This window comes from Ochotona princeps, chromosome 5 (assembly GCF_030435755.1).
Source record: "Ochotona princeps isolate mOchPri1 chromosome 5, mOchPri1.hap1, whole genome shotgun sequence".
Lineage (NCBI taxonomy): Eukaryota > Metazoa > Chordata > Mammalia > Lagomorpha > Ochotonidae > Ochotona > Ochotona princeps.
In genome coordinates this window covers 65,823,471-65,846,933 of record NC_080836.1, presented here as the reverse complement: position 1 = coordinate 65,846,933, position 23,463 = coordinate 65,823,471, and the positions used below count along the sequence as shown (strand labels likewise).

The window sequence follows — 23,463 nt, the reverse complement described above, 5'->3', positions numbered from 1 at the left end:
GTTTAAAGGGTTAGGAGCAAATAGTTATCAAGGCTATGTGATTGCATACTAGGTATGCCATGAGCTATTGGATTTTGTGGGGGGGAAACAATGCCTACTAAACGCAATTATTCACCAATTAAAGGCAGAATTTTTGCTATACATCCGAGAATTTGGCGAAGGCAAAAAGAATTGAGGGTGAGTTTCATATTTTAAAAGGGAGCTATAGCCAAGAAAGGTTGAATCAATAAACATGGCAGTCAGTTATGCCAACATTAAGACTTTATTGGAAGGTCATAAAGACCTGAGCCATAGACTAGAACGCGTGATTGTATTAAATCAAAACCATGAGTATTTGTTTACTTTGAATCTTTTAAACATACAGACCTAAGTTTAAATTCTTCTGTTAAAGGTTTGCACTCCATATCTACTTTTAAATGCTGATTGAGTCATCAGCATGCAAACAGTATATATTCCTTTAGGAATCTCTGCCCAGCTATTATCTGGGTCCACAGAAAAATAGATAAAAGTCCAATGTAACCTGACAAAGGAAGTGCTGAGCCTGCTAAAAGAGGAAATCCACTATCTCAGAGATGCTGCTAAAACTATATATGGACAGGAACTGGAAGAATATTTGGGTATGGAAATAAATAACTGGATGGTTTATACAAATGGTAGTATTTTGTAAGGGATAACTTTTCTGAGATCCATGATTTTACTAACTGAAAACACTATGCTAAAATGCTGATGAGATGGTTTTTGGAATCTTGAAAAATGTGCCTCATTCCAGCAAAACAGACTTGACAGAATTGCTGTGGCAGTTGGTGAAAGCAAATACAAAAAGGTGTTGAGAAGTACTGTTGCTGTGAATAAAATCTGGAACTCCAGCAAACTCACCAGCTATGTCCCTCAGAGTAACAGCAATCATTTCACTTATCAAAGTGACAGGGGATATGTGTGTGCGAGGGTACTATCAGTGTTGGCAACATTAATGGTAACTATCACCTTTGGGTGGATGGTACATGGTACCGATACAGAAATAAGATTACAGATAACAGTAAGGATGGAAGATCACCAAATAGAGCTCATGTGCAGGGAGTACTACAACGATCACAGTGAGAAATATATTGGCCTAACAGGCACAGCTTCTTAGATAGTAAAAATTGTAGCAATAGGACCCAGCATTGTAGTTATCAGGTAAAAACCACTGCCTATGATGCTGGCATCCCTTATGATTGTGGGGTCCTGTTCAATTTGCTCTACTTCTAATATACCTGTGGCTAGTGGCTTGGAAGCAGAAACTGATTCCAGTGCTCAGACCCTCAGAAACCAAGATGACGCCCCTGACTCAATTTCATTCTGACCCAGATCTAGCATTTGTGGCCATGTGGAGAGTGAAACAGCAGCAGAAATCTCTCAATCCCTCTCTCTTAATTTCTCTCTCTGTATGTCTCTCCCTCCCTTTTGAAACTCTGATCTTCAAATAAATAGTAAGTCTAAAATTATAGAGATTAAAAGATGCATTCACATGGTCAATTCAGTTGGTGGTCATTATAAATACTACTAAATTTATAACCATAGACATAAGTAAGCTTAACCTAAATGAAACCAGGAGCCATGAACTCAATTCTGGTCTCCCACCTGGGTGGTAAGGGCCCAACTACTTAATTTATCTGCCACTGCTATTCAACAAATATCAGCAGAAAACTAGATTGGAATTGAAGCAGCCAGGGCTTGAACCAGCACCCTGAAATGCAATTTTAACATCACAAATAGTGGCTTAACTTGTTGTGCTTCAAAGTTTGTCCCCAATAACCAATTATTTTAAGGATGACTGGACATCTAGGATGCTCTGCCCTTTAAAGAAATAAATTAAGCATCCATCAGCATACATACGTATGGACTGAGTCATGGGATAAGGTAGGGTGGACTGAGCTAAGCTGCAGCATCCCTACATGTATGTGAGAGCCTGATTGGACCAGATTACTTGGCTGCATATACTGGCATATGCAGGAAGCAGGGCTGAGGGCATGCCTGGTAGGATTTACTGGGGATCATTCCGATCAGGCCACAGTTACTACTGGTGTGTATAAGGACCATATCTGTAGCAGACTGGGTTGGGCTGGGCAGCAGCATCCATACATTTGCACGAGACATGGGGCTAGTAATAGAACTGACTAGGCAATTACAATCACCAATGTGTGCAAGGTCTGATGCAGGTTTTAGACTAAACTGGATTCTGTACTGGCTGGCAATAATCAGGTATGAGGTCATGCCAGGTGAGGTTTCTTTAGACTCTCAAACTAGACACTGGATTCAAAACTCTGGTGACAGAGAGGATCATAGGATTTGTAGTTTGATCTTGGCATTTCCTGGTGTACAAACTATAATTAATTATTACTCAAAACATCTAAGGTGGCTCTTTGGCACATAAAGATAGAGATATGACAGTCATGTAAAATAAAATAGAATCCATGGAATATACACACCATCAGTTAGCAGAGCAAATTTTTAAAAATGGAGTTTGGATAACTGGTGAATAGAGAGTAGCTATCAAAGCAAATAGCTTCATTCTTATGGCCCCAAAAGATGAAGGATTGATGGTCACACTTGACTAAACATGCTTTCCTTTACCAGATAGAGTTTAATCCTCTATACAAATTCAGCCAAGGAAATAGTCTCAAGTGAAGCTCCCAAGCCAAAGCAAATTAACTGAGTCTTAGGGTAAGCTGCATGTCTTTGGATCTGGAAAACAGATACATTTTCCATTCCACTATCTGGCAAAATGGTTATGATGGCAAGTCCTCTAAATGATCAGAGCTTGATGGGATATCTACATTATTGAGAATAGTCGATGACTTCTGATCATAATTTATCCAGACTAATAGATTTGCTTGGTTCACTGGTCAGGGAGCCAGAACAATCCTGGAAGAGTCCCAGGCCAAAAATCTGTGTTTAAGGAATCTAATGGAAATACGAATTGAGCACAAAATGTGAAGGTGCTCTGCAGTGCCTGTTATCAACCACAATAGAAGAGCTATACAATTGATTATAAATGGCTTGGCCAGTTGATGTTCATCAGCTTGGGAGTTTAGCACAATGGATATAAGAATGGAGATGCAGGATGACGATGAATGAGGGTATGCACAGGCCCAGGGGACTGGACTTTCACTTACAAAACAAAAACAAAACTAACTACTGCAACTACCAAATATCCAATATTCCAGGAAAAAAGAACATTTCAAATTTCCTGAAGAGGCATCAATCCATGAAGTGGAAAAGTAAAAACAGCATCTAATAGCATACTAATTATGTAGTACGACCACTTTTACCCTAGAAGAAATGGCAATTTGTTGTGATTAAAACCAACAAATACTAGGGATATTGGTTTATCTTTCCTGTCAACAAGATCACAGAACATAAAAGGATTTGGTTCTTAACAATGAATTCCTGAACGGTGTCATAAGACTTTGGGTCCTACATTATAGTATAGAAGATACAATAGTTATATTCCCACTACAACTGGGAGTCCAGTCACACATGAATACTGCACATATGCCATTTTACAATGTAATGAAGGTATTGATTTGAAGCTGATTTCCTGTGAACATGGAAAGTCATCCTCCAGGATGCACCACACACATTAAATCAATTACAATTATCAGTATGGAATCACTGAGAGGAAGAATAAATGCTATTAAAGCCAAATGATGAAAAAGAGGGATCCCAGCTACCACTAATCCCAATGAATTTTTTTACAGAGTAATTACAGTCCATGTCATTACTTGATTTCACAAACCTTGATTCCTCGTGTTCACACCAGTAAAACAAAACAAAACAACTATTAAATTTTAAACTATCAATGCTATAACTTACTTTAGGATCCAAGAGATTTCCAGCCAGAAGAGCATCATTATGTTGCAATCATAACTGTCCTGGATTCTCTAGGGGAGGTGAGACCACTGTTACCACTATGGACTGGAGACTTGCTGAGGCATTGCTTAGAAATTCCTTGCCACATTTTTGATGGTAAGTACCCAAACATTTCAACTGCATGCTAAAACAGGTATGGGTCTCAAATCTCAGTCCTCTCAAAATAAAAATCTGGTGCACCCCACCAGCGTTACCATTTTGATAGGAACTGATGCTATATAAGACATTTATCTAGAATGGGACTTAGTAAAAGATAATGAAAGACATTCTTTCCCAAATACCAGCTGTACTGGTGAGAACTCTACATTATTCACTAATTTTTCTTCCACACATTTCTTAAGAGAAGACGAACAAGAACCATGGAATTTCTGCCAAATGGAATAAAGTTATCAGATCCCTCATCCCTCCCCAAGGACATTCCCAAGGCACCGTTGTGATCCTTTTCACAATAGCTATTTTCTTTTGGCTCTTGGTAAGGTCCTTTCCTAGCAATTGCTTGAAACAGAAGAGAATTCCCTTACCCAAAGTTAACTTTGATTATGCAGAAAAAAATTGCAAATAACCAACCCAGGAGATAGCACAGAAGTTTAAACTCCTTCGCTGAGTTCAGAATTACCGCAGAAGCACAGTCTTAACTTTCAGAGCTATTGGTTGGAAGGGAGATTACATTCTTTCACTACAGTACAACATCTTTCTCTGTGCAAGTTTCTCTCACTCCTGGATGAGTATCATGACCATGAATAATCCCTAGTAAGTCACCTGTATGTTAAGTACACGTATCAGAATGCTTCCTGGGAAACGTATCCGGCCAACTCTCCTGGCATATACGTAAAATGCAAAGCATCATTTTCTTGATTCCATCCTACTGTCCCCCCCAAACACTCCATTTTCTGAATTGCAGGCCTCCTTTCAGCCCTTACACTATACTTTGTCCTATGATTCTGGCCCAAATGGGGTACATCTTCTTAGATGTAGCCACACGTGAAAAGTGGCTTCAATTCACTGCTTTCCATATTCTCTGGAAATCAATATTCATGAAACCTTATTAAATTTTGGCTCTAATGGCTGAAATCAAGCACCCTCTCCTCTATTCATCATTTATTTATCTGAACTGAAGCTCATATTTGATTTATTTGCTCCAGACTGTGAAATCTAATCAATCCATTAATGATTCTCATTTTTTTCTTTCTTCTACAGTTTTCTAGAAATATCTCTAATTTTGACTTTGCTAAGGTAAGTACCTTGTTCTTTTTACATCAAATTCAAATTTAAGTTGCACCTTTATTGGCTAGATCTCACATCAATTGACATAATATTCTTAATTATAGCTGTTCCCTCTAATAAAATGAATCCAATTTCCAGTAGGTCAGATCTCAGACTATAAGTAAGTTTGGGAAAAAACAGAATTTTCAAATTGGACAGCAAGAAAGCAAAGAAGAAATGATGTGCAGGCAGAAGAAGGGTTTTTCTATCAGGTGATAGAGTTCCTAAACAGTCCTGATGCTAATTAATAACCTTCTAGTCAAAGCAACAATTTGTTACACACTAAGAATGACGCAAAAATATATTTTGTCGATGCCAATAGTGAACAGCTAATATGTGTACAGTATCTTCTGTTTCTCCATAGAAAATAATAATACATTTAAAAAGTCAATAGCATCTGCATAAAAAGGCCAAAAAAGCATAAGAATGCAATTGATTTTTCAGTGAAAGAGGAAAATAATCGCATTTACAAAGAGAAGATTGTGCCCTGAAAGAATTTAAGAGCCATGGAAATAAAGCACTCAGATTTTAACTAGAAAAAAAAAAGTAAAGGACAATAATTAAAATGAATACAACAGCTTTCTGCTGTGGGCCTACCATGCTTAGGGAAACAAAATCGAACAGATACTCTGTCAGCAGTCATTTTCAGGTCAGCATATCTGAGTTTCCCCAAAGTACTCATATTTTCTAAGAATTTCAGCCAATGTTGGTTTGGGGCTGAATTCTTCTTTGAGATGCATTTCAAACCATAGAAAAATCACAGAGTTTTGGGCTTACCAGTAAGGCAACCTGGATTATACTTTGTGGGACTTTTGGTGCTCTAACCACACTCAGCACAAAGCCTTCTGGCAGACACAGAGCCATTTCCAAAGTCATGCTGATGGCCCTTGTGGCAGAGGTAAAACCTTCCAGAGACCAGCATTCCTGTTTTCAATTATGTAGGTCGTGTTACAACTTGTTCAGTTCTGTGTATCCAGTTCTGGAAAGATTAAATCTTGCTTTCATTAAAGATATCATATGGAGAAAGAAGGCAGTCAAAAACTGCATAATATTTTATGGGAAATAAAATTAATCTGAAAAAATACACCAAAACAACAATTAATTATTATTAAGTTACTTGGTGATACACAAAAGAATTAGAGAAATACAAGGCTAAGTCCTTTTATATTAATTCCCTTGATGCTTTATTTTTATTATTACTTAAATCTTAGATGAGTCATTCAGACTGCCATTGGTGTAACACTATCTCTGTATTCATTTAGCCTTTAGAATAATAGCTGCCATTTATTAGTATCTAATTGCAGATGCTTCACATACTCATTTTCATGTTATTCTTAATTGTGTAATTAAACACCACTCATATTTTATGGGTAAGAGACTCAAGGTTACAAATATTAAGTAGCTTTTCCAAGGCTACAAATCCAATCGCTATTGAAAACATTTAATAAGTATGAGGGATTCTATTACTGTTTGCTAAATTTTTACTATCATCTGTGAAGTGTCTCACTTTGTCTCCTTCTCCTTTTGAACTCCAGAATACACACATGGTCAATGAAATAACATGCATGTCTTCAGTTAGGAGAAGGAGTGAAACACAGCCCTGCCAAAAAGGATTGCTGAGTCAGCACCTGGTTTGCCATGATTTGAATCTTTGCCACAAGTTCAGTAGTGTTCCAGGTAGAAAGCATTCCTGTTGTTTGGGGCAGAACGTCCTCAGAGCAGAGGAACAGCATCTATAGTGGGAGGTGTAGTGAGTATGAGAAGGAAACTTTGTTGTTTAGATTCTGGTTTATCACTATTTCTGAATCCATAGCTCTGCTGTGTTTCTCATGTTCAACAGGTCTATCTTCTAGTGACGAGGCCCAGGAAATAATGGGCATTTCCACAGTTGGTTTGCTTATTCCTGTGTCTGTACTTTCGTGCTATAAATATTGTTGGTTGTCATGTTAATAGAATCAGCAAACTGTTTATCCCAAATAGAAGGTAATATTTCTTTTAAAGATTTTTATTATTATTGGAAAGCTGGATACACAAAGAGGAGGAGAGACAGAGAGGAAGATCTTCCATCCGGTGTTTCACTCCCCAAGTGAGCCGCAACGGGCCGGTGCTGCACCAATCCGAAGCCGGGAACCTGGAACCTCTTCCGGTCTCCCACGTGGGTGCAGGGTCCCAAAGCATTGGGCCGTCCTCGACTGCTTTCCCAGGCCACAAGCATGGAGCTGGATGGGAAGTGGAGCTGCCGGGATTAGAACCGGCGCCCATATGGGATCCCGGTGCGTTCAAGGCGAGGACTTAAGCCGCTAGGCCACACCGCCGGGCCCAAAGGTAATATTTTTAAAAGCAAATTTTGGTTTTAGATATACAGAAAAATCACAAAGTTAGTAGAGAGAATTCAGACACACTCCACTGATTCCCATTATTAATACTTTAGATTTTGATTGCATATCTTTATACAGTTAAAGGAGTGTTATTGATGCAGTTATTAGTAGAATTAGCCAGAGTTCATAAATTTTAAATTCCTGAATTTGAGTGGTCTAGTTTCCTTTCTCTGTTCTTAGATGCTTATGCAGTATACCACGTTCTGTGCTGTAGTAATGCCTCTTTTCACTTGTTTGCAGTGACAATCGCTCAGAATGTGCCAGCTCCTAGCTTCAGCATGGCTCAGACCTGGCTGCTGTGGCCCTTTGGGGAATGAGACAGTAGATATCAGAAATCTCTGTGTCTCTCACTCCCTCTGTTACTCTGCTGTTCAAACATATAAAATAACACCTTTGAAATGAGCATGTATTATCAATATGATTGATTGTGCTTATTGGAGTTCTCCAATATAACAGTAGTCAAAATGCACTTTCTACTGGACTGCATTTTGCTTTGCCTTCTTATAACAAAATGTCTGTACGAATTATTTAGAAGTTTTCAGTGTGAGAAAATTTTTCTTCCTCATGATTGTGTAAATCACACCCCTATGTTTATACAAATTCATAAAAATTTATTTTTAAGATTTATTTATTTTTGAGGTCCTCTTAGCTAAAAAGGAGGTAATGCATGTGTAAACTATAAATAAACACATTAAGTTAAATTTAGTTTCCACATATGCCCCAAAGCAAAACCATTTCCATATAATTAATTTTAATGTTCTTTACCTGATCTGCAAACTTACACTCCAATGATGAGAAATGTTGTTGCCACATATGCCATTTGAGTTCTTAAGTATTCAATTCCACTTTACACTATAAAATGGCAGAATTTTTAAGCCATACAATGTGGGAACAACTTTATCACAGTACAAAGTTGATTATACACAGGTATTCTTGCCTTTAGTCTAACAAATTATGCATTTATTAAGCCAGCTTCTGTTTTCCCCACTTGCTGTGAGGTTGCTTCACACATTTGCAATAAAGAGTGACATGTCCTACTAGTAAGCACAGTGCCCGCCACCGTCCATCACTCAGATCAGCTGATGGTTTTAATCCCTGGGTTGGTTCTCTTCTGAGCCCCGACCTCTATTGGAACCAATGAGTATCGCATCTCTCCCCGGCTCTGCCCATCACACTCTCGTCCCTCACCTAAACCAGTGGGAGGAGTGCTGGTCGGGTGTTGCATTCCCTGCTAGCACAGGCCATTTCACCTTGGCATTTTGTGTTTTGTACTTTTTTTTTTTTATCGCAACCAAACCCGGCCAGACCCCCACACAGTTTCAGCACTTGGGCTTGCCAGTGGATGACATGAACCGACTCAGCCTGGTCTGCCCCAACCCGAGCCAAGTGTATTCCAGTGGGTCACATTCCAAAGCTTCTTCTGGGTTATTTACCTCCATGCTTCTTGTGTTTATTTGTAGACTCAGTGTTTTTTTTTTTTTAATATTCATTTATTCATTAATTACATTGCATTACATGACACAATTTCATAGGTACTGGGATTCCCCCCCTTCACCCCAAACCCTTCCCCCATCATGAATTCCTTCACCTTGATGCATAACCACAGCTCATGAGCTGTGAAGGAATTCATGATGGGGGAAGGGTTTGGGGTGAAGGGGGGAATCCCAGTACCTATGAAATTGTGTCATGTAATGCAATGTAATTAATGAATAAATGAATATTAAAAATTAAAAAAAAAAGAGTGACATGTCACAGACTACACTTTATCCTGAGATCACCCATACTCTGAATGATGCTTTGCAACATTTTCCTACATTAAGGTTCACTTTTGCACTGTATTTCTTTAGGTTGTAGCAAGTATAGTGTCGTGTATTAACTATTACCATGTACAGAATACTTGAAATGTCATATAGATGTTTTATATCTACTTCAGTTCCCATGAATGCTTGTTAAGTACTGATTTTTTTTTTTACCTTGTATGTAGCTTTACCATATCCATACTGAAATGTTCTTGGAATCAGGTCACATGTAATGTTTTTCACAGTGCCTTATTACAGATGCCACCTTTTATTAAATATTTTTATAGCTTGATAGGCTGTTTTAAAGATTTATTTTTTTATTGTAAAAGCATATCTACAGAGATATGCTGGCTCATTCCCCAAGTGGCTGTAATAGTTGGAGCTTAGCTGATCTGAAGCCAAGAATCAGGAGCTCCTTCTGGGTCTCCCAAGTGGGTGCAGGATCCCAAGGCTTTGGGCTATCCTTTATTGCCTTCCCAGGTTGCAAGCTGGGAGCTGGCTGGGAAGTGGAGCAGCTGGGACATGAATCAGCACCCATATGGGATTCTGGTGGTTGTAAGGTGTGGATTTAGCCACCAGTCTATCACGCTGCTCCTTGTTTCCTTTGCTGTGAATAAAACGGTATCATTGAATGTTTAAGACCACACTAAATTTGTTTATGCACTCATAAATTTAAAGGTATTTTGATTGTCATCCACTTGGGATGAGTAAAATTGGTATAGATGTATGTAAAAGTTTTCAAATCACTCTAGCAAATATCTAAGAGTGTAATTGCTGAATAAAGTGATAATAGTCCACTGAATTGTGGAAGAAACTATCAAATTTGCTTCCAATGTTATTATATTCTTTTACAGTTCCATCACAAGGGCCAGAGCTTTGGCAGCTTTACATCATCAGGAGCAATTATCAGTATTTTAGATTTAATAAACATAGAAATATGTAGCCTGGACAGTCTATTTAAGAATAGACTGATATAAACAAGAATATTCTGTCAGACTCAGGCATAGACCTCACAGAAACAAACATTTATTAGAAACTCAGACAACACACACACACACACACACACACACACACACACACACACACACATTGTAGCAGCCAGGTCTAGATTGATGCCTAAAAGGTTAAAACCCAACATGGGGCCCTTATGTGGGTTGAGGGAACACAATCACTCGAACTGTCACCACTGCTTCACACAGTCCGCACTCAGCAGGAGGCTGCAGTCAGGAACTGGAGCGAGGCATGCAGCCCAGAAACCAGGGCACAGTGCCTGGGCATCTCAATTGCTAGGCCGAATGCCACCCCAACACATCATTTCTGTTGTTCAAAATCAATTCAGTGAGCTATAGCTGGTAAGGATTTTACTATTAATAGAAGTATGTCTAAAGTTAAATTAGTAGGTAATCCAACACTGCATCATTTGTGAGTAACATAAGTTGAAAAGTGTTGTATTAGTATTAGCACATAGGTGTACAAGGACAGACACTGTGGTCTGCCTGGGACTCCTGCATGCTGTATCAGTGTCTAGGGTTTAAGTCCTTGTTGTTGTTACATTACAATTTTGGTGAAATGTCTTGATAAAGTGATTGGAAGACACTAGATATTTCATGAGTAATATCCATTGGGGTAAAGGAGATGACCAGTCCCCAGCTTGACTGAGCATATAACTAATGGTGCTCATAACTGTCTTTCATTTGAAACCTACATTCAAGGAAAATAAATATCATAAAATGTTCAAATTGTCTACTTCAAAACCATGTTTCTGAAGTTTAATAATAACCCTTGTAAATTATGCTGGTTTGCTACTTCTAAAGCCAACCCACGTAGTTGGCATAATTTTGACAGAAATGGCTTTATTCTGGGAAATCTGGCTGCCATGATTAGTGGTTTGACTACAGTATTTCCAACTTATTGCAATAAGTTCCCAGTGATGTCTTTGTGGTTTCATACATATAAAGAAGTATTCAATGATGAGTTATGAGTGGAAAAGATTGTTCGTGTCACGAAAGTCTTTAGCCACAGTCACAATTCTGACAGTAGTCTTGAAAGTTTGGCAGTCATAAATAAACATTATCCTTGCCAATATATATTCATTATTTATACCATTTTCCTTTGAAGTTTTTATCTCTGGAAATTGAATTTTTAATGTGTGTCTAAGTATTTTCAAAATGAATACTGCAGCTACCTAATATTTACCTTAGACAAAACTCAGAATCATATTACCAGAAACTTCATTTCTGTACATATGCATCACATATCTATTAGCCTGTCTCCCTGAAAAAGGATCACACTGAGAGTGGAGAAGCAGGCAGCAAAGAAAGGCAGAATTCTCACACTGCCCCTTAGAATATTACAGTTGAAGCACATAAAAGGCCAAGGAAGGAAATACTTGGTTTTCATCCCCTCTCGACTCATTCTGAAGAACAGACTCTTGTCTGAACCAAAGGACCCCATCAGAGAAATCTTTTAACATAAAGCATCTGTCTCAAATCTTAAAATATGACTTCAGTTTTCCTTTCAAATACCAGCATAGCTGACCTTTTAAAACAGACTGAAGTTTCTGTCTGCTTTAAATTGCTCATTCTCAAAAAGAACAATTATGAATTAACACATTTATTTTTAAATTTCTTGGCCTTTTTGAGAAAAAAAAAACACATTGCAAAATGACTCTATTCCTTGAAACATCCAAAAACTGAACTCACAGTTGCAATTTTCTTGAAAATTGTTTAAAAAAATGCCACTAGCGCTAAATACAGACTAAAATGAAACATTATGAATAATAAGCTATTGGACAGATTTTAATAAATAAAATCAAAGTTGCAAAATACCATCCTCCTTTTATAAATTCATTTTATTTGACAGTGTTCATACATAGCTTTAAAAGAAATGTGCACTGTGACCTTCTAATTTCTAGTTGGGAAAGAGTATGAGAAAAAAAATCTGGTTTTAATGGAATCCCAGGTTTTCTTTTCTTTCTTTTTTTTTTTTTTTTTTTGAGTGTGTGTGTTCTAAATAAACTCAACTAGGTCATATGACTCTACACTTTCCATGGTCTCATTGACTTAGGTTTTGTCTAGAAACTGTTTAATTAATCTCACTTGATCAAATGGACCCTTCCAGTTTTCTGTTTAAAACGTTGTTAAAAACTAAGTATACTGATTTAGGTTTTCATTGAAAATTTTTTTTCTAAAGATACCTGGAAATTTGGCCAATTGGTGTGGCACAAATAAATCCTGAGCCCCAGTGGTTTTCAGGGCCAGTTGTGTTCTCCAGCTTTAGCTCAGTGACTCCAAAGTGATGAGAAACATACCATGCGATGGTGGCCTCTGTCATATGTCAGGCGCATTTATTTTCTAAAAAGTCTGTTCTTTTAGAATTAAAACGTTGAACTCCAACTTTATTGAAAAGGTAACGTTAAGAGGGGTTACTTTAGATATAATGCAGTAAAAGCAAGTTTTTTTTATGTAATCCACTTTATGAAATTATCCTAATATTCTCATTTACCCAAAACAAATGAAGTATCAGTTAACTTGATCACACACAAGCAGGTTACTATAATATTCAGAATCTTTATGAATCTTTTTAATTCATCTATGTGAGCACATGGCTGGAGACTCGTTTTTGATATTCCAGTGGTATTTTATTTCAAATGTTACGTGTACTTTGGGAGACAGGATCCCTTACATTATTTTCTCCAAATCAAAAATCAGAATGAAACTGCAAACAAGTATGTATTACCATAGCACAGAGTTTAAAGTTTATTTCAGTTGTTCCCTAAAAATCATACTAAATTGTTCTAAAATCTATTTATTTCAGTATAATCATTTCAAATTACCTAGACATGCAAGTGAGTTCTGGTTAAGGACATTTTTAAACTTAAGTGATTCTAAGGATCTAATAATATTTGTTCTTCTAATCCCCACTGAGAGCAGGTAGCCATGAAATAGTGACCATTAGATTTTGGGGTATTTATCTATTTAATTCCTTGTCTGTAGTAAATAAGAAAATCACAGGAATAATCAGAGCTGGGAGAAATTAAAGAGTAGAAATAACTTTTTCACTATAGAAATAACTTTTTTTAAAAAATAGGATTTTTGTCATGCATTTCACAGAACAGTTCTAGGAAGATTACTGCAATTCTCTCCCTCCCTCTTTAATTCATAATCGCATCACTCTTATTCAATTTTGGCCCCCAAGTGGTTCAATTTGCCTGAAAAATGAACAGGTCAAGTACCAATTTTCAATGCTTTTCTTGGAATGGAAAGTTGATAGCACTGAAGATTTATGACTATCCCCTCCAGGCTGTTTCCTCCCATTCCCCTGCGTGTCTAAAACAACTCAAGCTTATTTTTCCTTAATTAAAGCAGCTACTAAGAATAAAATAAATGAAGAACCAAATGGATAAATGGAAGAGAGAAAAAGAGAGAGAATATTGGTAATTGCTGAATATTAATCCAAATTTCTTTGATGTACTGGACATACAACTATATACTCAGGCAATGATATCAATAATAAAAATGATTTTGAAAGGCATAGAGAAAGGCAAAGTAGACACAACATATCCAAAATAATATTTTTAAAGAGTTTCAGCATTATGTAATTTTCAAGTATTAATAGAATCATATATAAAGTTATTTCATTATTTTCCCTTCAAAATGTAGCAAGGAAAAAATATCGATATTAGCTCTTTGCTTTCTTTGCAGGAAAAAAAAACCAATGTTTGGATTTCTTCCAGGCCATCCAGACAGCTATTTCAACTGCAACAAGTGACCTTTGGAACAGACTAGAACATAGCAGCCTGGCCAGACAGAGGAGGGAGTAGTCAACTGGGAAGGACCCCAACAAACTCTTGTGAAACCTCAGTTGAAGAAAGAGGCCAATATAAAGTTTGGAGCAGATAAACATACTGAAGCTATTTGAAACCAAGTGAAACTATGTTAACCACAATATAGGATAAAAAGAAAAGCAGTTTTGAGTTTTAGCTGTCATTCTTTCACATACTTGCTCACCAAATGCCATTCTCTACCTGCTTGAGTGCAGAATGCTTCTTACTTATGTAACAGTCGTTGCTAAAACACCACTTCCTTAAATCTGCACATTCATCCTCACGTTTTCTGAGTGTGGGACTGTATTGTGGTGGTTAGCTGCTCAAGTCTAAGAAGCTTTACTGAGAATGGCAATGCTGCTGTAAATGTTAAGAAAATGGTAAAAATTTCCCTGGAAAGAAGTCGTTTTTCTCCCAAGAGGTATTTAGAGAACATTTTTTTTTTTTAAGAACATGAGAAGTTTCAGTTCAAATTGTTATCAGGAAGTATGATAATTATCCAACCTTTTACTGAATACCTGTGGATGAAGTGCTGTGCTTGGCACCAAGAGAATACAAACATGTTACTGCAAGCCTTTCATTTGGATGATTGAAAATTTTTAAAAATCGTATTTTTGGTTATGAAAATACAAAAAAGGATGTGTGCAGGATAGCACGGTGCTGATTTTTATAAATATATTATTAATGATGTTAAGTTGATTAGGTCCAAGGTTCCAAGATAACACTATGGGGTTTTAGACTGTTCTTTTTTTTTTTTTTTAATTGAAGATATACAGAGAGACAGAGAGGAAGACCTTCCATCTGCTGTTTCTCTCCCCAAGTGGCTGCAATGGCCAGAGCTGTGTCGATCCAAAGTCAGGAGCCTAGAGCTTTTTCCAGGTCTCCCACGTTGTTGCAGGATCCCAAGACTTTGGGTCCAAAACCTTGACTGCCTTTCCATGCCACAAGCAGGGTATTGGATGGGAAGCGGCACTGCCAGGATTAGAACTGGCACCCATATGGGATCCAGGGGGCATTCAAAATGAGGGTTTTTAGCTGCTAGGCTACCGCACCAGGCCCTCAGAATGTTTTTTAATAGAAAATTTAAATGCAGTGTGTGCTAGAGAATTCTAGTAAGATGATAAGCTCCACAGCTTCTTGTCAGGTCTTATTTAATGAAAACAGAAACATTTAAAAGTCCTTTAAAATATTCATTTATGGGGCTGGTGTTTGGTGGCATAGTGGGTAAAGACAATGCCTGCTACACCAGTATCACATTATGGGTTCCAGTTCAAGACTAAGATGTTCCAATTCAAGTCTCACTCCCTGCTAATGTGCCTGAGAAAGCAATAGATAATGTCCCAAACACTTCGGATACTGCAACCAAGAGCATGACCTGCAAGAAGCTCCAGGCTCTTGGCTTCAGCCTGCCCTAGCCCTGATCTTCACGGCTTTTTGGGGAGTTAACTAACAAATGGGAGCCCCCCACCTCTCTGTGTACTTTGCCTTTCAAATAGAATAATTCTTTATAAAAAGATATTTAGTTATCTGTTTGAGAAACAGAAACACTCTCACACAGACAGAGGGAGTGAGAGAGAGAAAAAGAGAGAGAGAGAGAGAGAAATACCCTATCTACAGGTTCATTTTCCACTTGCTCTCAATGTCCAGGGCTAAGCTGACATCAAAGTTGGGAGCCGGAAGTTGAATATAGATACTCAATGTGGGTGACAGAAATAAATAGCTTCTTTACCTTAATTACTTGAATCATCACTGGTGTCTCAGTAACTGCATTAGCAGGAAACTGGGGTTAGGAGGCAGAACTTGAAATTAAACCTAAGTACTGCAATGTCAGATGCGGGCATCTTTTTAAGCCAGGCTAAACATTTTTATACATGGGTCAGTGTGTTGCAGCTCAGCGGATAACCTGCAACAGGGCACACTCATTCCCCCTGTCAGACTGCTACTACAAGTCCCAGCTACTTCATTTCTGATCTACCTCCCTGCTAATATTCCTGGGAGACAGCACATGATGACACAAATATGTGGACTCTTACCTTCCATATGGTGGAAGGTCTGAATACAGCCAACCAAGGTGATTTTGCCCATTTGGGGAGTAAATCAGTGCATGAAAGATCTATCAGCCTCCCAAACCCAAACCTTGCCTGCCCCAGCCAACACACGGTTGCCTTTAAAGTAGATGCAAATCAGCATTAAAAAAAAAAAAACCCTCAATGTATGTTTCCAAGCATCCAGTTGCCCAACTCAATAAATTTTGAGGATGCTCATGAATGAATGTATAAATTATGTGCAAAGTAGATAAGATCAGGTATGGTCTTAAATGTTATTAGAGTTGGTTTCATATTGTTAACTGATACAAAATGCAATGTTTGTGATGCAGAAAAAAGAATGAAGCTATTTCATTCTCTCATGTAATGTCAGGAAAATGAGCTTATAAATTACTTTTTAAGTATTTCACGTTTTCTGTATTATTTAACTATGATTTTGAAAATAGTACTTCTGAGAATCTATGAAAAGACTGGAAAAGTGTGGAAAGAACAAATCCAGAGCAAGGCAATGATGACTGTTGCTTAAGTAGCATCATATTTCATTAACATTCATGTGGAAGAAAGGAGACAGGAGACCCTAGATCATTGTAGGAAGTGGTGTACTTGCACAAATAGGGAATTTCATTTGGATAAATTCTAGAGAACATAGGTCACCAGAAGAAGGAATGCCAGAAATGGATTACATTGGATCTTAGCATATAAGATCAACATAAAACAAGTGTGCATAAAAAAGGTTGTGTCAAATTTATGATCTGAGTATCAGAGGGAGACGTTCTTCAAAGATTCCTCGGAGACTATGCAAGAAGTTGATAACACTTCCTGTGTGAGACAAAAGGGAACAAGTCCATCTAAGAGGATGAGGATTCTGAGCTTCCTAAAACAGCATGGTTTCTGCAAATTGAAGGCTTAGTTCTCAAAACTGACAAGGTTTTCAGAAATTTAACAGAGGCTGAAACCCATGAGTAAATATTGAATTTGGCATTGCATGAGGAAATACTCAAATTGAAAAAATGTATTCTTGGATATATGAAGGGAAATAAAAAATAGTGCTTTTTTTTTAAAGTTTCAAGGTGCTATGTCTCAAAATGTCAAATTCCACCTGAAATTCAATTTTCATAATATGACAGATCTTGAAAAATATTCAAGTCTAAAATATAAGAGAGAATTACAAACAAAAAATCTTTGCCATTGGATAAGTGACATGACAGACACTACTGAGGAAGAAGTGTTCAAATAGTTAAATGTAAATGTTCCCAGAGAATTCTTTGTTCACGTAATACTTGAATACATACTGGTTTTCAGTAACACCTCACACATTTGCCTTACTTTTCCTCTACCACAGCAAGCTAAGTGAAGACAGAAACAGTAACAAACATTTGTTAACAAGTAAACATACTAGATGTTTTCTCATCCAATATGTCATTCACAAAAGCAACCTATAACTTAAACAATCAATGGATCGTGCATTGTTGTGCAAAGGCTGTGCATGTAGGACCCTGTGTTTCTAATATACTTCACATCACTTTTTGAACAGGTTCAAACCTTTGACATGATGGCACAATTAGCTCCAGCTCACATCCAAGTATCAAGTCCACCTTTTTAAGACTATCAACCAAGACCTCCTCTATGTTATTCCCAGGATAAAAATGTCACCCATTTTGAAAAATGACATTCATCTTAGACAGCTGTTCAGATCAGTGCTCTGTGGAAAGGAACCAAATTCTGACCTCTTCAGTGGGATCAAGTCCACAACTGTCACCACTAAATTCTATCCACTGATCAAGTGGACGTGTGGGGCTATTAGAAATGAGGTGTAATGACCAGCTTTTCTCTCTCCTGCTTTGTCCTGCTCTTCATCCTGGTTTTTATTCCCCTCAGCTTCCCCCAACACCTTCTCTTTTCAATGCCATTTAAAAAGAAAAATTTGCCACAAAATAAGCTTTAGAATGCACCTAAATCAGAGACTATTTAATGATTAGATTATACAATCTAATTATTTAAAATCATTTATTCTCAGTAAAATCAAACGTATCATTGAGTTTACAAAGAAATACAGTTTTTAAATCAGATCTTCATAAAAATCCACTGGTGGAATAAATGTTCATCATTAAGGATCAATTACTATTGAATCATGCCAGTAGCATAACTGATTACCATTAAAAATTGGTAAAGTAGCATCCCTTAAATGTGCAAATATCATCTTAGTATTCTATTGTGTTACCATTGATAATAAATGACCTCTACATTTATACCTATTACATAAAGTTTTTAAAGTACAATAAAAATACAAATTCTATCTGTTAAAAAAAGCCATTCATATGGCTTCTAAACATCCTCATTATACAAATTCCAAAATACTATATGACAAACAAAACTATGCAGATTTTCCTTTTTGAAACATACACTACCCTATATTAAGGTACAACATAACAGGTAACAGAAAATCAAAGGCTCCTTCATACCATAGGACATCATGAGCATACATACAAAAGTAATATTGCATAACATGTATGGTTTCTGTTCCTACTGAAAATGTAATTTTACCACTTAAAGAAAATTCCCCACAAAGATAAACTGATTTTTCAGGGACACTCCCGATCCAAACTCCACATTTTCATTTATTTACTTTTTCCTTACTTTATGGCTAATAAAATTAAACATTTCTCCCATAAGGTTTCTTGCAATAAGTAAAGCTTACTTGGTTACATAATGAGTAAATATTTAGAAGGTAGCATTCAACAGCACACCTAGAAGATGCTGTAGAATTATATTGCTCATATCCAAGGCTAAATTTTAAAACAACTAGATTTTCGTGAAAGACAAAATTCTGATTTCAGTAGAATTAAACAAATTAAATTTGCTAAATAACTCATAATTTATATAGAATAGTTGTCATATAGAATTTTAAACGTCAAAACCAATGGGTATCAGAGAACAAACTTTGGTGAAAAATATCTTTACTGGAGCATAAAAATATAAGGACAGGCCTTTTTAATGAGCTGAAATATATTTAGGTAAGTGAATATGGATAATATACACTGCATGGAAAGGCAGCACATACTTCACGTTCTTTTTTGTTTTTTCTTTTAAGAAATATCAGTTCAGATGATGTTTAGGGGTTATAGTAATGTTACCTTTCTCTATATATGTGAAACTAATATTTGTATAAATAGCAAATTTTCATTTTCCAGTTGTTATTCATCAAACAAATTCTTCAGACCATAATTGATAATAATTAGTATTATTACCTTGTATTATTAATAAATAACCTAAATATATTTGGTTTAATTATTATGGGAATGTATAGTCCTGTTACTTTACTGGCTAAAGATGTGGTGGTATTATTTCAAAGTTTACATTTTTCAACATGTAAACAATATTTTGTATATAAAATTATATGTCTGTGAAGAATGGTCACATGCCTTGAAAATAGAATATATTTATTTGGATATCATGACTCCTCTGAATTTTAAAAGCTATCATTAGTGTATGGCTTTTGGGAACTCAATAATAAGCTAGCAGACTACAGAATCAACACACATTTCAAGGTGCTAACTGATTAGAACTCAGATGCAAAGTTGTGTACTTGCAGTCATCAATTTTAAATCCATCTACAACAGAAACAGACAGGAACAAAGAGGTATGATATACATTACAGAATCTTACTTTGAAAACAAAAATTACAGATCAACAGTAAATGTGGCAAATTTTACTGAAATACTTGTCAAAATACTATTCAAAAATATATTGGCACATGTATAATACCTGTTTTAGATAATAATGAATGATATATATGTGTATATAAACAAATTTAACACGAGTCAGGATCTCTTGTTCTTGGCATCAGCACCTACTGTCTAATGGGTCCAGACAAAACACTGTTCCTTCAAGAGTTAGTCCCATTTTGAACCCCTCCTGTAAAACATAATAAAATAAAATAAGAAATACTATGCCAAACTAAAGTGAAATCAATATGTAAAATAGGTTATGAACAAAAGTTCAAAGTTTCTTCTCCTGACCAACTAAGAGACCATCATACATCAAATACTGGTTTACTAGATTTTACAGTTCTGGTATAGAGTTCCAGCAGCTTGTTTAAAACTTTTTAATGTTTTAAGTATATATGAGGTTAGCGCATGTGTGAGACAGAAGAAAAAAGCACTATGGGTTTGAAGATTTAAGATTTCAACATTTATATTTTGGTAAAGCTAATATTTTATGACATTCCAGAGTAGAAAAATTATTGGCTTAAAATAATTATTAATTTAACTATTTAGGATAGCTAGACCTCAAATTAATGAAAAGTTCAAGATAGCCTGATGATTTTTTTTTCTTGCTTGCTGGTCACAAGTGTTCAAACACTGAGTAAAGCACTTTTTATGCATCCATTGCCACCCTCCGCTGGACACACACTCTAGACTGTGTGGCCTGGAGAATACATCCCTTACTAGTTCTGCTATCACCCTTAGCGAACTGCCTCTACTTCAACTCTAAGCGTAATGCATTTTAGAAGCTAAGCTATCTTCGACTTACTGAGAATAAGCACATACTTGTGAAAATTTTGTGCTTTCCCCCTAAGAAATTTAAGTTAAAAAAAAGTTGTAACAAATTTCCACTTCCTGCTCTTATTTTATGTATAGCTACCTCGGGTCTACCATTCCTCTCCCACAACAGACCCACCTTACCAGTAAACCAGTGCACACTGACCTACAAAGAGATGAAGATGAAGCATGAAGATGCTGGTCCTAAAGCAGGAGGTCCTATTTTAGGTTTCCCTGTAGGAGCCCTGTGCCAGCAGCCAAAATGACTTTTACTAGAAATGAGTATCCCAAAGTATTTATTTTCATACAGATACAATGCAAGCATTATATTATGCTCACAGAGAAATATGTAGTTATAAAACCTAAAGCACTTTGTTACTAATATTCACTGAGTACTGTTTTATGTTGATAGGGAAGACAGACTGCCTACCAATGTCATCACAGGAAATGATTTTTAAAACATTTTTCTAGTACAGAAAGTAGAAATTATCTTCAGTTTGTGAAGGTCAGAGTACTTACCATTGCTTCCTTTTTTTTTAGTTCTTTTTTTTATTAAATTTATTCATTAATTACATTGTGTACCACTGCTTTCAAACACCTATTCTCATCACAAAAAGAAACTTTTTCCATATCTATGCATTGCCTGCAAACAGCTACCAAACACTTAAGTAAAAGTAAATACTTTAAAATATTATTCAAATACTCATCTCTTAAAATAGTTTACATGAAAAATTGAGTACTATCTTCTTCTGATACATTATGAGGTGACATAAATGATGGTTACAGTAATTTAGAGATAATTACATCTTGGAAGGTTTTATCAGTACCATCTGAAATCAAACAAGTATCATTTCAATCACTCTTAGAATTGTGTTCAATGTCAATCAAAGAGGGATGAATCACTATTTTAATAAATTATTGTTACCACTTGCAACAAATTCTCTGTGGTGATTTTTAAAGGATATTCTTAAGTGAACCTAATCATTTAGTATACCATAAATATAATTACAAGGTTCAATGCTTTTCTTTGCACATAAAACAAACTTATAGCAAACTTTGTGACCTTTTCTGCTCAGTGACAGTTGGAAAATCATGCTTAAATGAAGTCAAAATTCATTAAAGTATCCACATCTTAGTATACAGTAATATCAAGCAAAATGACTTTAAAGTTAATTAAAATATTAACTGCATGTTTTATATGAAATATTTTGGTCATTCTAATTTTGTAATAGAAAATGTTATCAAAGAAGGAAAAACACTCATATGCAAAAACTGTTAGTATGTTGAGGTTTATCCTTTAAAATATTCCTTTTTCCAGGCTACAGATTTTTCAATTATTAGATGATAATATAAATAACTATGTTTATTACATATCTAAGTTATATTGAATATACTACATAGTATTTACTTTCTGGCTTTGAACACAATATTGTGAATTTCCAAACAGCAATGCATCATGATCATGTCATTAATTTTTGCAGTAATTTGCTTCAGGTCTTTTACATGAATTTTGCAGAATTTTATGTCAAGAAGGCTGATTAGATATTGTGCAAAAATTTAACACAACCATATATAGTTTCTCCTCAGAATAGATGGCTTTACATTTTTTGACATCAAATAGAAATGCAAGGATTTGTATAAAATTATTCTCCATTGTAACTTCATGAACTGACCTTGACCTAGCAAAGATTTCATCAGCTTTTCCTTTGCATTCATATTAGAAAGAAAACAAGCTACCTGTCCATATGAACATTGCATTTACAGTCCTTTATGTGATGTTTCTGTCTACTTCTGTTGGCCAGAGCAGGGCTACTTCTGCTATCTTCCTTTGTAAGCTATGTTTTATGTCTGCTGATCATTTAGTTTTACAATCTTTGTATACCTGTTTTCCCTTTACGTTTATGGGATACATTTACATTTTTGAGGAGAGAATTTCAAACAAAGTATAAAGAAAACATATCCATAATTTTTTATAAAAATATCTCCAATTAAGAAATCTTATGAATAAGTTTCAGGCATACTTTGAACTTATTCTAAATTATTAATAATGACAATACCGTTTATTCTTTTACTTTTGCTGGCTGTCAATATTCTGGGATAGCAATATTATTCCATTGATCTGCCTGCCAGTGACATAGCTGGTAGTTTAAACAATGTCTAATCAAATAATTGCTTTATTGATTTCAAATAAATAACCAATTCTTAAGCTTTAATAAATTGGCTTAATGTTTCTTCTTCATACATGCAAGAGCAATATAGCTGTAATTCAAATTTCATAATTCAATTACCTTAGGAGTTACTAAGTCATAATTCTCTGTCTTCAAAAGAGGAAAACTGAAGATTCCACCAGGCTCAGTAACTCAATATTCATACCCATACTCAATGTTCATACCCATTACACTATATTAAGTTCTTATGTAATATACAAAGACAAAATAGTAGCCAAATAAGAGTATTGGGTTAATTATGCCAGGAAGATTAATAACAAAAATTGTCACAGGCTTTAGATAAACAAGCCACAGTTACCTTGAAAGTAAGTTAGATTAAAAGAAACAGACAGGCAATAAAGAAAACAATGCAACAGTGACTAAATCCCTGAAGAATAACACTAAAAATATGAGCTATGAAACCCCAAAACACAACTGGTAATCAGACCCATGCATTTGAAACTTCATTTAAATATTTATCAAAGCATGCAAA

The 23,463-nt window shown here is 35.9% G+C and overlaps 1 protein-coding gene across 1 annotated transcript in view; it reads right to left on the bottom strand.

Annotated features, from left to right (window-relative positions):
* Positions 1-19,823: 19,823 nt before the first annotated feature.
* Positions 19,824-23,463, bottom strand: part of GULP1 (GULP PTB domain containing engulfment adaptor 1) — a 166,615-nt gene continuing 162,975 nt past the window's right edge. Inside the window, exon 11 of the mRNA XM_004576984.3 lies at positions 19,824-20,137. Within this exon, the coding sequence (XP_004577041.2) occupies positions 20,066-20,137 (72 nt within the window). The 3' untranslated portion in view covers positions 19,824-20,065. The remainder of the gene's footprint in view (positions 20,138-23,463) is intronic.